The following is a 15,711-nucleotide window of genomic DNA, read 5'->3' on the forward strand; positions in this document are numbered from 1 at the left end:
ATTTTTTACTTCCTGATTCCTCAATACAACCTTGATTCTGTGAACAACACTAGAGTCACTAGAGCTACTGCCACCCTGATAATTTCATCTCAGAGAAACACTTTTCACATTTACACCAGTTTTGTATGATTTATGACATTAATTATGGATTCACCATTTCATTATTGATGCAGACACATTGTCTCTGGATAGTTCTACTTTTGCCGTTGTATTTCTGTGACTGCAAAAGCCAGACTGAATTTGTTTGGCAGGTACTTGCTGCCAAGAGTAAGAAAACCTTTCAGTAGAGAGAGTAAAGTACTTGTACATTACAGTAGGATACATTTATTTTAGTATTTACACAGATTCATACTGATTTACCAATGCATGAGAATGAATGCAATAATGTGTTTGTTCAAACCTACCTCTGTCTAAATAATGAAGATCACCAAACACAAATGTCATTCAGTTCATAAATCCATCCCGTCCCTAGATAGCAGAATTAAACCGATCTGTTCTCAAACGGATTCGTGTTATTCATAAACAGTGTTGTTTATATTCTTCCTTTCACAAAATGGGAGTCTTTTGAAATAGTTTCAGTTTTGACCTAAACTGGTTCAACTGGTTTATACTTGGCTAGTAATTAATTGTCATAAGTATTTCAGAAGCTCCTCTCAGGTGGTGGACATACAGCATGATTGTGATATAGCGTTTACACAACAGCTCAATAAACAAGAAGTTAATATCGATCAACTTACATTAAGACACTATATTTAGGGTTACTTTGCTCCATCCACCAAAATATTACCACAGAAAGCCAAAACATTTGTCTCCTATCTATCAACACACAGTTGTTGTGTTTGGTTCGTGGATGAATCAATGTGATTGAATGAATGATTCAATGAATCACTTATTATGCAGTTACTGGCTGCCTCCTACTGGTGTAACAATAATTACAGAAAAGGCTACTGAAAAATTCAAAGCCTGTGTTTTTTTTAACATTATTATATTATATTATTATATATTTGTTATTGAAATACATTTGTGTTTAAATATCCTAATATACTAGCCAAGTATAAAATGACAAACAAATAAAAATAATTACAATTCTGAATTGTTCATCATGATCGGTGCGCTTTGGAATAATGTCCCAATTTTTTATTCTGTATAAAGTAATACATAAAAAAGAGTAGAAAGGAGACGTCACTAACTTAAGTATTTTTCAGTAGAGGAGAGTTCCCTGCTGTTGTATTATATATCAAATTAAAATAGATGTTAATGTCGTTAAATGCAGCAATAAAAGAGTTATTATCATACATTCAATTTAAAATTGTGTCAATATTGGGGAAATTTCTATTGCTATTATTTTATTCAAATACATTGTCTTATTTACTACTAAACATTTTCAAACTAAACTTGCTTACAATACAGTCTTAAATCATATTTCTGACGAGAATATTTTGTATTACATGAAAATGAAGACAAATTTAATTTGCTTTTTCTACTTACGTTTGTATGTAACGTCCAAATAAACCCCAACTTTGCTTTAAAATGCATCCTAAGTGAAGGAAATCACTCGTGAAGTGACCATCGCATGTTCCCTTCGTTTGGAACGTCCCTACAAATGGCGTCCCCTTCCCGAAGTGTCCTTTAAGGGCGCAAAAAGCAGTTTGGAAGTCCCTTCACCAAGGGAGACAGTAATGCCCTACACCCTTCAAAGAACACACTTCAAGGGCTCTGCCCTTCGAAGGGAGTAGGGCGCCATGGTAACCAACGGAGGCGGGGCTAATCTTGTTGTTGTTGTTGCTGTTGGAAACGATCGCGCTAGCAATGGCTGCTCGCTGAAATCATTCATGGATCCTCTACAACAGACATGATTCGACATCTTCATATAATGTACGTTTATTTCGCAGAAAGCGTACATTTAACAGCAGAATATGTAAAATGAAATAGATTCGCGAGATGCAATACTGTGCGCTTGCAGCTAACGTAGCGTGTGAGTTTTAGCAAAGCTACAACATCAACAATCACTCATAAAAACATACGCATTTCGGTATTTTTGTTATTTTCAGAAATATTTAATAATCAGATGAAATCGGGATTGGTGTATTAGCTTAATGCCAGTAATATAGTAGTTAATGTAGCATAGAATAGCTGGGTTTTAGAGGTGTTTCTGTGTTAAAGTTAAATATGACATAATCTGCTTAACTAGTAGTTCTAGTAAGAATAACTAAACTATTTCTGTGTGATTGTAACTAAGAAGGCGAGTAAAGACTGTCTAAATGTTGCATTGGTCATTGATATCATTGTAATGTATGATATTATCAGTTTTAGGATTGTTGTTTCCAGAATGAATTTGGCTATAGTTCATCAGAATGCCAGCAGGTGAGTAAAGATCACTCGTACTTGATCTAGAACAGCTTTTTTCTTTGTCACTGATGATCATGAATGTTCTTATGTGCATATTTGTTTGTAAATCTCTGTTCGACAGGTCAAAGTGATGTGAGAGCTAAGACCAAAGCTCGCTTTGATGAGGTGCTGAAGAGATACACAAACCCTCCCTCTGAGAAAAAGAAAGCCAAACAGATCACTGACCAGTCCCAGGAAGTTATTGTGGTTAGAAAAACTAACAATGATCTTAATTTAACCAAGAAAACCATAACTGATGTAATTCACCCTGCAGCAACATCTGTCATTTGAACGCCATCCTTTTTTCTTGCAGCTTCAAACCTTGAAGAAGAACCTAGATTTGAGTAAAGACACTGAAGATGATGCAGCTATCCTCCATAACACATATGATCCAGCTCAGGGCAGCCCTAGATACACCAAAAACAGGCGCAGAGAGAGGGAAGCATCTGAAAAGACCAACATAAACAATGCTGTAAGTGAGGAGGAGCCCACGCTGACCAGCGGGAAAAAGAAAAGCAGAAGGAAGCTCCCACAACCACCACTTCCTGTTCAAGATGAAGAAGACAACGACAGGAGGACTGATACAGAGACTGATGGAAAACATACTAGGAAAGCAAAGAGTAAAAGTGGAAATGATGTTAGTAGACAGAAAGAAGACACAGAGACAGAAGATGATTATCTGCAGGCGTACCAACATCAGATCTCACAGGAGGAAGAGACGGCTGGAAAGAAGACGACACGGAAGAAAGCCACAGAGAAGCTTGCAGAGAGCCAGCCGCTAAACAATGAGCTGGAGAAGAAAAAGAAGAAGGTGAAATCAAACAAACATCATGGTGATAGAAGGTAAATTCATGAGATCACATTTAATGCTATTCATATTAGCACCAGGATTATTTAACATTGTGGAAATTTTCATATTTGTGACCCTGGAGCACAAAACCAGTCTTAAGTCGCTGGGGTATATTTGTAGCAATAGCCAAAAATACATTGTATGGGTCAAAATTATTGATTTTTCTTTTATGCCAAAAATCATTAGGAGGTTAAGTAAAGATCGTGTTCCATGAAGATATTTTGTAAATTTCCTACCGTTAATATATCAAAACATAATTTCTGATTAGTAATATGCATTGCTAAGAACTTCATTTGGACAACTTTAAAGGTGATTTTCTCAATATTTAGATTTTTTTGCACCCTCAGATTCCAGATTTTCAAATAGTTGTATCTCGATCAAATATTGTCCGATCCTAACAAACCATACATCAATGAAAAGCTTATTTATTCAGAATATTTATTCGAATCTCAAAGAATTGACCCTCATGACTGGTTTTGTGGTCCAGGGTCACATTTGTTTGGTGATGCTACAGCTGCAGGAATGAGACACTTCACCTTTAGTTCAAGGTTAAAAGTGGTCTTATCCAGCACCAAAGCATAGTATGAGATGGATTAGAGTAACATGTGTTTTTTGAAACATTTCTAAGCTAATAAGCATTAGGATTTTCCTCTTAATTTTATTTTGCCTTTTTGTTTGTAGTCAAACTGAAGTGTCAATGGATAACCAGACAGAAAAGGACGTCCAGGATGATGTTGTGGGGGAGTTCAAGGAGGACACAGTTAAACCCAAAGTGAAGAAGAAAAAGAAACGAAAAGAAGGTATGATGGAAATTTTTTCTTAATTTTTTATTTTATTTTAATTTCTAGAATCAACATCTCCAATATTTCCACAACTTCTAATATAACATGTCTAATATAGCGGCAATGTGCTGTTTTTATTATTCTTTTGGTTGCCACCACCATACATTCTCTCAATATGTATATTGTGTGCACTTTATTAACAGATGTGATATTAACGTTGATTTTGTTTGGTTCATTTCTGGTTGTAGTGATTGTTGAGGAGGAACAGGCAGAAGAGAAACGATCCTTTGATGACAGTCTGGTGCTGGGAGTTTATATCCACAGGACAGACAAGCTGAAGACAGACCTGATGGTGTCTCACCCTATGGTCAAAGTTCACGTGGTTGATGAGGTCACTGGACAGTATGTCAAGAAAGAGGACAGGTTTGGATTTCACTTGTATTGTTTTTACCACTAAAACCAAAACCTGCTAGAACCATTTGGTTTATAATCTTCATACCAAATACAATCAGATTTATTCTCAGTGTTTTATTTGGTTCTCAGCCATCGTCATGTTTCATCCTTCTATGAGCAAGAAAACATCGAGCACATCCTGCCCATCATAACTCAACCCTTTGACTTCAAGAAACACAAAAATACAGTTCCAGAATGGGAGGAACAGATCATCTTCAATGAGCGCTTCGGATATTTCCTACAAGACGATGATGAGAGTCCACATGTGATACTGTTTTTTGAGGTTTGTGCACTTGGATAAGTTTAAAACTATTATTTGCATTCTCAGAGCAGCGAAATAAATGACTAAACGCTGATGATGGATGTTACAGATTCTTGATTTCATCAGTATGGAGGAAGCACGAACAAACGTCTCTGTTGACCGGCATGAGAGGGGTTTCCGAAAGATTGCCTGGGCTTTTTTGAAGGTACGAGTTTCAATTTACTTTAGATTTTGGTATATTTAGTAATTTTTTCATAGCTGTTTTGTTATTTTGTTTGTCAGCTCCATAGCTGTTTTTTGTTTATTTTATGAAACTGTATCCTTCATTATTTCAAGTTCTGGATTGGATTCAAATTTCCAGTGAAATCAAGCTCTTCAAATATTTCCTCTAGCTTGTAGGAACCAATGGTGTCTTTAACGTTGGCACCAAACTGCGTCTACAACTTTACTGCCCTCCTCCACGGGCAAAGAAAGTACCACAAACAGTTGAAGTGTTCCAGTGGTGGTCAAAGTTCCCAAGGAACAAATACGCATCAACCCTCTACATCACAGTGAAAGGCCTCAAACCACCAGAACACGTAGGTTCACTTTTTTCAATTTAAAAGCTACAGTGACTAAAAATCGGTGCTCATTGAAGTTGTTTCTGGTCTGGATTTGTTGCCCAGGTGGACCCCAGTATCCGCTCCATGATGGCTCTCCAGCAGGAGCGCGGCAGCACCTCCTACAGTGAGCTCAATTCTGAGATGACCAATAAAACCAGCACACAGATACTGGAGAGCAAATCAGAAATCATTAAGTGGAGCCGCATACCCGGACAGGTTATATTTATTTGCTTTATAGTGTTAAAAGTTAGGGGAGTCAGTAATCCTTTTGTCTGACCTAATATGTTTCTTATTGTTGGTTTAAACAGGTGTGCCGCATTCCGAATAAGCCAATGCACTCCTTCCGTGGAGGTCAGATGGGCTGTTTTACTCTGCGTTTCTCTCATGATGGACGCGCACTAGCAGCTGCATGTGCAGATAGAGATGCGTTTCCAATCATTAGTAAGTAATTTGCCACTATACATGTCTTTGTACTGTATTTTTATATTTTTTACATACATTTTTATCACAAAAACATATAAAACTAGTTAGTTGACAAAATAGTTTTGGAAAGTTAAAATTGTGACATGCTATACTTCATCTATAACTGTTTAAAACGGAATTTTGCTTAGCTTGTACTTTTATTATTAGTTAGTTTATTCAGTTTTTATCACTTCATATTAATTAAGAGACTACATGGAATATTTGTGTTTATCACACCAAATGGTATATTACCATTTAAAATTATTTTTTTAAGGCAACAATGTATTAAATATGGTGGGAAAAAAACTTGATGAAAAGCCTAAAAGAAATATATGCATGTATATAAAAGAAAAATTTAGATACATTTGAACCTAACCTTAAAAAAAAATGTTATGCATCAACTAATCATCAATTTCTGCAAATACTGTATTCCTGTATGTAATTTAATGAAATGTCTCTATTTTTAGTATATGAGATTCCGTCTGGGAAAGTTCTGGCATCCTTTAATGGCCATCTGAGTGTGGTATATGATCTCTGCTGGTCCAGAGATGATAACGGACTATTAACTGCATCCTCTGATGGAACAGTAAAGTAAATAGGCCTTTTTTTGCATATAGAGTTTACCCCATAATATTATGCAACCAATAATTACACCACAAATATGAGTGAAAGTGTGAGCCACAATTTTTTGATTTCCTTTTTCAGAGTGTGGAACGTTGAACAACTGCAGAGTTTTGCTCATAAAACTCTTCCTCACCCTTCATTTGTGTACTGCGCCCAGTTCCACCCGCAAGCCCAGAGTCTGGTGGTGACGGGGGGTTATGACGGGGTGCTGCGTGTCTGGAATGTACAAGTACAAGACGTGAACGGGCAACTTCTGCAAGAGTTTGATGGACACAAGACTTTCATCAACACACTGTGTTTTGATCCAGAAGGTACAGAGGAAATTAACATATTAACTGTCTGGATATGATGTTAAAGCTGTGATTTGAGACATTAGCGACAATTTTGTAAGTCGCTTTGCTTAAGTGTCTCTTTAAATGTTAATAAATGTAGTAATATGTTGGTCTTCGCATAGGAAGCAAAATGTTTTCTGCAGACAATTCTGGCCTCATTATTATGTGGGGAACCAAGGTGATGCCTGGGTCTCGCCGTGGACTGACCAGTCAATGGAGCATTGAGAGGGTAAATGCATTCTCAGATATTGCATAGAAGAGCCAAATAAATCACAATTTGAAGTCACGATTTGAACTAATTTAATCATTTAAATTTAATATTCCTCTTCAGGAAATTAAAGAGGCAGATCTGAACGGAATATCCATCAACTCATTAGAGGTGCATCCAAACGGAAGACGACTTTTAATTCATGCCAAAGACAGTGTTTTAAGGGTCATGGATTTGAGAATGTAAGCATCTACCTTTTTATTAATACTTGAAAAAGTAATATTACATTTTGGCAAAAAATGTATTCATTATTAAAAATGAATAATTAATTAACATAAATCATGTACAGCAAGTCTATATATGTGTATTAAGAGTAATTCGAGGCAATTTTACTTCCATGTTGACTATTTAAAAAGCACATGAATCAGTGCATTTGTTGATAGTACCGGCAATTATAGGGAAGTACTCATATAAACAAAATAAATGCAAATATCAAATTAAAAACAAACACTTGTTTTACAGTCTTGCAGTGAAGAAATACATAGGTGCCACAAACTACAGGGAGCGAATCAACAGCACATTCACTCCCTGCGGAAGCTTCATCTTTTCAGGCAGTGAAGATGGACTGGTGTATGTGTGGAACTCTGAGACAGGTTTGGAGATTGGAGTCACTTTAGTATGAATACAAAGAAAAATCCAAGTGGAGATTGAATTGGGATATCTGTTGTGCAGGTGACCAGGTCGCTGTGTACTCGGAGCTGTGCTATACATCTGCGCTTCGAACTGTAGCTTTCCACCCTCATGAGAACATGGTGGCATTCTGCTCCTTTGGCCAAAACCAACCCATCCATCTCTATCTGTATGACTGGAAAGGTGAATCCTCTAAACGACTCAGAAATCCACTGATTCATTAGTATTTAGAAACACAAGTCATATGATCAATTTCTCTTAAAGATGAGCGTTTTGTGCTTGTACGCAGTGGCTCGGATGGAGGTGGAGAGTTTGAGAGGCTTGAGCCGGTCAGAGAATCTGGACAGTAAGACGGGCAGGAATTCATCAGAGGTCACGACCTTCCAGAGCACTTCAGCCACCGGCATGGACCAATTCGCCAGCACAGCTCGTGTGTCCCTAAAGATGCAGCGGGTCAAACAGAAACTAGACTCTGTACTGGTAAATATGTTGATTATTATGTTTAACTAGATAAAAAAAGTTCATCATGGGGCTGTTTCATAAAACAGGTTTACCATCAAGCCAAGCTTTTTTTCGGTTAGTCTGACTTATTTTGAACCAAATCAATTAACAATAAGTCAGATTAACAGAAATAAACCTGGCTTATTTGGTAAACCTGTTTTATGAAACAGGCCCCAGGACAAACTTTGATGTTGGCTCGAGAAAGCCTGAACAGAAAGTTTGAATTAGTTTTAAAAGCTAGAAGGTTTCTAGTTTGAATCAGTTTGATGTTTTAAGGGCCATATAGTCGATCAGAAAAAAACAGATAGGCTGTTGTAAATTTAATTAAATTGTCAGCATTAATCAGTCGATAATCTGTCAGCTATACTTGTATTTTCTTTCAGGAGCCCCATCGTAGTTCCCCTGGTGTGGATATGTATGAACAAGGTAAGTGATGTACATGATGAGAAAATAAGATGCATTTCTAATGCATGTGCAATGAATTCTGTTGTAAATTGACACAAAAATATATTTTTATTTTTTAAAGGTGGCATGTCTTATCTGGGAAGGAGCCGAGAGGTGAATATTTGTGTCTTGGCTACAGAAGTTACACCTGTAAAATAGCTTTTAGAGTTTATTAAATTATGTTTATAGACACAAACAGTACTAGTTTTGGTTGTATTAAAATTATTCTGTCTAAACTTGAAGTTTGGCAGGTTTAGTTTAGTCCTTGAACTGATTATACAATGATTAAAACCATTTGCAATGAGATTGACATTCAAATTTACTAAGAGCAGCACTTATATTTTTGTACATTCAAAATAGAAACTGTATCATACAGCATTCATACTGAAGCTCAGTCCTACATTGAGTTTCTTGTGATTGTGGTTTGTTTCAGGGCCTGGCCTCGTATCTTCCTCCTCCATCTCTGCTGTCTCCTCACTCCAAACTACAGATGTCTACGTCACTTAGCGCTCAACTCATTCCACAGGCCACACTCACCTCACACAGTAGTATGTTCTCTACATCCTTTATATTATAAAGAGTAACTTGTGCAAGCACTGTTTTGAAGAACACGTCACACTAGAGGGTAGAGAAGATTGAAAAGTTTAGTTTGTTTCTAAGGCACTTAATCACATGTCGTTATGTCTTTAAATCGTCCTCTCCTCTAACAGGTGGTTACAGTCCTGCTGGGCAACACATTAGAAGAACTCCATCCCTCAAACACCAGAAAGTAAGAGCGAAAAATCAGCATATTTGAATGATTTCTGAAGGATCATGTGACACTGAAGACTGCAGTAATGATGCTGAAAATTCAGCTTTGCATCACAGGAATAAATTAAATGTAAACATGAAAACAGAAAACAGTTATTTCAGATTGTGAAAATATTTTTTATGTATTATTCATCAAATAAATGCAGGCTTGATAAGCATAAGAAAAGTTGTTTTCAATTATATTTTTGGTTTGTTTAAAAGATTATAGAAAATGACAGTAATAATTGAAGATTGTGTTGATGTCCACAGAGTTTACTGGATTATGAATTCTCTCAACAAGCAGAGACAGACTTTGGGCAAATCCATCATACGGTAAACTTTAATGTGTTTTATTATAAAACATTATTATAATTAATGTGGAAATACTTTGAGTCAGTCAGTTAATGACCTCTTGTATTAAATGTTCTCTAGGTCGTGGCTTTATACGAGTACAGAGCCAATCGGTCGGATGAGCTGTCGATACGCCGCGGTGATGTGATCCATGTGCTGTACAAAGACAATGACAGCTGGTGGTTTGGGCGACTGGTCAGTGGACAGGAAGGATATTTCCCAGCGTCCTATGTGGCTGATGAAGGTTTGTAAATGAGGTTTGATAACCAAAACCACATGTATATTATATTGTCTAAATCCATGTATATCTGCCACAGGGAATTTTGAGGAAGAGCTCTCAAGAGCTTTAGAAGCACAGCCGTCACCGTTAGATCAACCCGAAGGGGTTGAGTGTGCAACACCAGTCCAGGTAATGACACGGTTTCATTTATTCCTCCCATAAAGTTAGTGAAACTTCATAGTTTGAGCCTTATGTTCTCTGCACCTGCAGCTGTCTGCAGCCATCAGTGCCTCTGGAGAGCTGAAGATCATCTCAGAACTGGACACTGACCCTGAGGCGTCCTCCACCATGTATGAATTAACCACATCCATCATCTGAGTACTTGTTTTCTTGAGCACATGCTGATATTATTTTCTCCACAGAACAAAAAAGAAGAAGAAAAAGGTGAAGCGGAGTGAAGTTCCCTCTGATCTGCCTCGGGTCCCGTCCTCAGATCGTGAGATGTCTTCAGCATCTTCCAGAAGAAGAAGACCCCTCCCCAGACTAGGCCAAGCCAACGGTGCGTTTGAAGGTGAAGGACTGAACTAACGCGACTGAATCTGACTACTAAGACTTACCTGTGTTATGAAGGAACTACGGACATAGAAACAACAGGTTTCCAAAAGTGTTTTATGTGGATGTATTTTTTGTAGTTGGCCTTATTTTAAAATCTATATATTTTGTAATTTTGATACTGATATTTTGTATTATGTAGTTTTACAAGATATTTTTACTGTTTCTGTACAGTATTGTGTGTACTGTGTTATTTTATTTTTGTTTAAACCTTTCGTTAATTGAAATTCAAATTTTCAATATAACAGCAACAACTCCAGCAGTAATCATAATGACATATCTAATAGAAATATATTTTATTCACATATCACAGAAGGGAATAAACTATGGTATTGATTTAGTACCAGAGTTAATGTATGCAGTTGATTTAAATATATTTATGCATTTCTGTATCACAAATTAATGAAAAATTTTAAAAATGTTCCAATTTTAAACAAGTAATTGCACATATTGTCATGTAAAAGAGTATCTCTGCAGTGTTGAAAGGGTCAATATTTATGCAACAGCTCCAAAGAATTGCTCTCATTGCTATGAAAATACTGTAATGCACATTGTAAAAATGTATTTTGTAAAACTGTACATTTGTAGAAGTTGTTTTCATCAGGAATATGGTAATAATTTGTAAAAGCAGTTACAATGGGGTCAGTCACAAACTAGGGCTAGATGGGTAATCTGTGTTAAGCAATATTAAAATACAAATCCCACATTCTTGCATTAGTCCAAAAGATTTCTGAAACCTCAACAAGACTTCAGAATAATCCAGTGTACTGTACTAAAAGACACACTGTATATGAGGTAATTAATTATTATATACACACAAGGAACTCTTAAGGATTTCAATTTACTTCAAAAATGCACACCCATTTTTTTTTTACAATGGATTATATTACATCTCATGTTAATCATAAAAAGATACTAAATGCAATAAGCCAAAAAATAAGAACTAATAAGCCAAAAAAATAAATAAACACTAAGTGTTTATCAAAAGGCACTGTTAGTGTAAATATCATCTTGTTAATATTATGCATTACTTCTCTCTTAATTCAATCTTCTTACAGGACTTTTGCATTTACATTGTAAATGTTCACTGAACTCCTGTATAAAGGTTCAGTCGATCTTGAAATATGTTTGACATCTTTGTTGTTAATCTGACCTTCTCTGCGTTCTTCATTTGTCAACTGTCAATCATAGCCCACCTGTATTTAGCAGCAATATGATTAGGTTTGTTCTTCCATTTAAAAGCTTGCTTTTTTCAGCTGATGTCAACCCTGAGACGATCTGTCTTAGGGAGAAGAGGGGAATTTTCTCCTTGAGATGACGACATGTCAGTCCTGTTGGCCTTTTGTGACCTGAAACCATAAAAAAAGATCATGCATGATCAAGAGTTTTCTGATTATACTACTAAGAAATACTTTACAGAATGAATGATTTTCAAATATTTTTATATTTAAAATATTAATATTATTAAATTTTTATACATATTTACCATATTGCTGCATAAAAGAATTAAAATATTTAAAAAACGGCTTACTTCTTTTGCATGTCCTCTATTGTGAAATATATTACTTGTAGTAAGGCCTAACGAAATAAGTAAATTAATTAATATTTATCATCAAAGTTCATACACAACTGTTAGAGTTAAGAAAATGCATATCTATTATAAAAATGGACTGTTAGGTTTTTATTAGCAAATTTCGTTTTCTTACAGCGAGAAAGGCGAATGCGCCTTGAACTCCTGCGCTCCATTCAAAGTTGAGTGCTTGTGTAATGTATCCTCCAATAGTCGGCCCAAAGAACATCCTTCAGCATGAAAAAGATGATTCAGGTTTCGTAATGGGGATAAAGTATATTCTTGAATATTGCATGTAAACTTTATTTTAATACACACCCAGCAGACCAGACTGCAGAGAACAAGCCTGACACCAATCCAAGTGTACCCAAGCCCTCCTCAAAACCATTTTCACTGCAATACGAGCAACGTGTGCATCAAGACATGTTTGTATTTTGTAGAGGTTTGCTCAGTTTCAGGGTTATCTGCATTTATTCAAACCATTTTTCGGACCAGGAATTTAATGTGACATAACTGAGTGAATTACAGACACAATAACCTCTTAATAAAATGTGACTCAGTGGTGAGTGGAAGAACTGGATTGTATGATGATGTATTTGCCTCACTGTGCACAAGCGATCATCTCAGCAAAGGTGGGTATACAGGTCATACAGAGAGAAAAGCCCACCACGATCAGCATGAGGACGGTAAGCCAGAGCTGACTGAAAACACAAAAACATTTCACCGATTAGTGACAGATTTGTGCTTTAATGTAACAAACAGCAAGCTGAGGAACTGGCATTCAAAAAGAATTTTTCCTTGGCATTCAAAATTAGAAATGAATGTTTTACCTTCTAATATGGAAAACAGGAAGTGGGCCGAGGAAACAGAAGCTCACTGCTGTGGCCATTCCTCCAACCACCATCATCCATTTCCTAATTGACTGCACCAAGAATAATTTTATAGCCACAGATGAAATTATTTCTTAATAAATAAAATTCTGAGTTATGCTTGTTCCAAAACAAACTTTTCCAAAAACGAAATATCTTAAAAATATAAATACAATGAATTAATATAAATTAATTATACATAAATAGGTAACAAAAAAGCCTCAAACGTCATTAGGAATTGAATTTGTTTTTTATCAGAATTTCAAATTGTCACTTTAAAAATGTTGATAACTGTTTAAATATTGACCTACAGGATATTTATCACTGATCACACCAAAGATAGGTGATGCCGCACCATATGGCAGTGATAGTCCAATCATGAGCAGCCCCACCGAACCAGCGCTGAGATTAAGCTGTTCACAAAAAAAAAGATGTTTTATTTTAGTATATAGAATGAGAACCTTTACATGAACATTTAGTATTTTGGAATGAACAGTTTAGAACATTTTCCCTGATTTCAGACTATGGTGAGTTCACGTGAAGCCTATTTAAGCACAAAATATTTTATATATAACCTTTTCTATGGCAAATATGGACAGTGTTGCATCCAGGAAGCCAAGTCCTGAACTCATCGTGAACACCACGAAGCAGATGAGAAGGATCTTTATTCTGGTACACAATCTGAGGAAGGAATTCTGGGAAGGGACAGCATCTATATTTGAATGAAATAAACACACGTCTATCTCCATGGCTGGAGGGCAAACAAAAACAAAAGGAAGACACAGGGAAACCAAATCCTTGGGACATAGCTTAACCAAATGGAATAAGCTTAAATTAAATTAATAAAGACATCTAATATTTAAGCAGTATGAAGTCCGCACTAACCAAAACTTGGTAAAATCCACAAATTAAGAGGCACTGTTGCAAACAGAAGACATCCTGTGAAAACGAATGGGATTTCATATCCAAATGATTGATAGAGCCAGCCGCCCAACGGAGGCCCCAATATCAGGCCAAGACCTGTAAAAATCTCCATGAAGCCCTGAGAGAATGAGATATCACTGTAGAGACACATTTAACGTTTTAACACGCTTGTGTAAATATAAGAATGGTTCCGTGTATATCCCCCGACCGAGAGAACCCAAACAACCAGACAGACTGAATAACTGAATCTGAAGATGATTCTCTTGAGAAACAGCACATGTTTTGTGACGTGCAATAGTGCTTCCTTTGTCACTTTACTCCAAAACACCATTACTGCACTGAAAAACAAGCACTGACCACAACTCACCAAAACAGTCGCTATGTTGTTGGGGAAAACTTTTGCTGAAACTGCAAAAGATGATGTAACGGCGGCGGAAAAGCCAATTGCATTCATGCACCGTGTGACAAAACAGAGCACGATGAAAACTGTCCCATCAGACACTTGGTCAAGAAACCTGCAGAAGAAATGATATCATTAATGATGAAATAATAAATATGTTACATGACTCACCAATATTTTTCATCCAAATATCCATAAGAGTAAAGTAATTTATCAACATTTAGGCATAATCCAGCATGTAAATGACCTGAAAGTTAACAGACATAGACTAAAAGACACAAAATACTAAATTTAAAGCACAATAAAACATCCCAGATTCACTGACCCGAAGAGTACAGTGCATCCGCTCGATACGAACAGCCCTGCCACAATCATAAACTTGGCTCCTATCTGGACAATCTGAAACAGAGGTCAAATGCACTGATATAGTGTGCAATCCATAATGGAAAACTGTTGCTTATCTTCTGAAATAATGATTAACTTACATATTTACCAAGTATCAATGAGCCCACCAAAGTACATAATGCATAGATTCCAAATATTAAACCAATCATAGCTTGACTGACACCTTTCTTCTTTGCCTAGAAAATAAATCAGACTGAAAGTAATAAATTCACACAAACATTTTATCCTGTAGTATGGTTTAAGAAACTTTAAAGGCCCTAAGCACAATACTTAGAACAAATTCTACTTCATATTGTTGTTTATCCAAATCATATTATATAAAATATAATCGATGTACCTCATTTGGGAAAAATGGTCCCAGAATGGAGTAACAGATCATTGAACTGAAGTTAATGGAGGCCATTGCAATAAGTGTTAATATCTGTTGTCTGGACATGGCTGGAGCCTCTGGTGGTGAAGAATCACCTTTAAGAAGTTAACATGCATTCACTGATCAGAGAAACAGTGTAAATAATGTCATTGGCTAAAAGTTCAAAAGTCATTAAAGATTCAAAACCTTGCTAAATGCTAAACACCCATTAATTTAAATGTATCTACATACCTATATCTTCATCGATATCCATTGTCAAGTCTCTGAGATATTTCTGTCAAGTGGGAAACTCTACAGTGAGTGAATGGTCTCCGATTCTGAAAAGAATCATTCGTTTGAACTGAATCTTTTCAATGTTCGGTCGAACCGATTCGCAAAGCGCGCATCACTCAGCAGTGTTTGCGAATAAAACCTGTAACAATATTGGAAATTATTGATATTTTTCTCTATATATTTGAAACATTACAGAACTGTTCAATCAGAAATTTTCAGTGTGAACAACGATTGAACAATAAACACAAAATGTAATGCAATTTTAATAGCCCAACACAGAACAGTCATTTCAACATAAACTAATATAATTAAAAACTGAATCCAAAAAAA

The 15,711-nt window shown here is 36.1% G+C and overlaps 2 protein-coding genes across 2 annotated transcripts; one reads left to right on the forward strand and one right to left on the reverse strand.

Annotated features, from left to right (window-relative positions):
- The first annotated feature begins 1,775 nt into the window (after window positions 1–1,775).
- ahi1 (Abelson helper integration site 1) lies at window positions 1,776–11,946 on the forward strand. The gene is made up of 27 exons (XM_079385678.1): window positions 1,776–1,875; window positions 2,308–2,364; window positions 2,471–2,595; window positions 2,702–3,231; window positions 3,920–4,038; window positions 4,269–4,443; window positions 4,564–4,756; window positions 4,845–4,940; window positions 5,128–5,313; window positions 5,401–5,553; window positions 5,646–5,778; window positions 6,267–6,390; window positions 6,505–6,734; window positions 6,878–6,984; window positions 7,087–7,205; window positions 7,486–7,616; window positions 7,696–7,836; window positions 7,943–8,133; window positions 8,538–8,580; window positions 8,681–8,712; window positions 9,032–9,146; window positions 9,309–9,367; window positions 9,658–9,720; window positions 9,820–9,982; window positions 10,056–10,147; window positions 10,229–10,308; window positions 10,381–11,946. Exons 2-27 carry the CDS (start codon window positions 2,355–2,357, stop codon window positions 10,544–10,546), a joined length of 3,576 nt encoding a protein of 1,191 aa, XP_079241804.1. The 5' UTR covers window positions 1,776–1,875; window positions 2,308–2,354; the 3' UTR covers window positions 10,547–11,946.
- LOC306850457 (MFS-type transporter SLC18B1-like) lies at window positions 11,896–15,174 on the reverse strand (the record flags this gene model as incomplete). The annotated part of the gene is made up of 12 exons (XM_079386109.1): window positions 11,896–11,919; window positions 12,277–12,370; window positions 12,459–12,533; window positions 12,746–12,841; window positions 12,971–13,062; window positions 13,321–13,422; window positions 13,585–13,721; window positions 13,895–14,051; window positions 14,301–14,448; window positions 14,659–14,732; window positions 14,819–14,914; window positions 15,076–15,174. 12 exons carry the CDS (start codon window positions 15,172–15,174, stop codon window positions 11,896–11,898), a joined length of 1,194 nt encoding a protein of 397 aa, XP_079242235.1.
- Window positions 15,175–15,711: the final 537 nt, after the last annotated feature.

The sequence above is a fragment of the Barbus barbus genome (assembly GCF_936440315.1).
Source record: "Barbus barbus genome assembly, chromosome: 30".
NCBI lineage: Eukaryota > Metazoa > Chordata > Actinopteri > Cypriniformes > Cyprinidae > Barbus > Barbus barbus.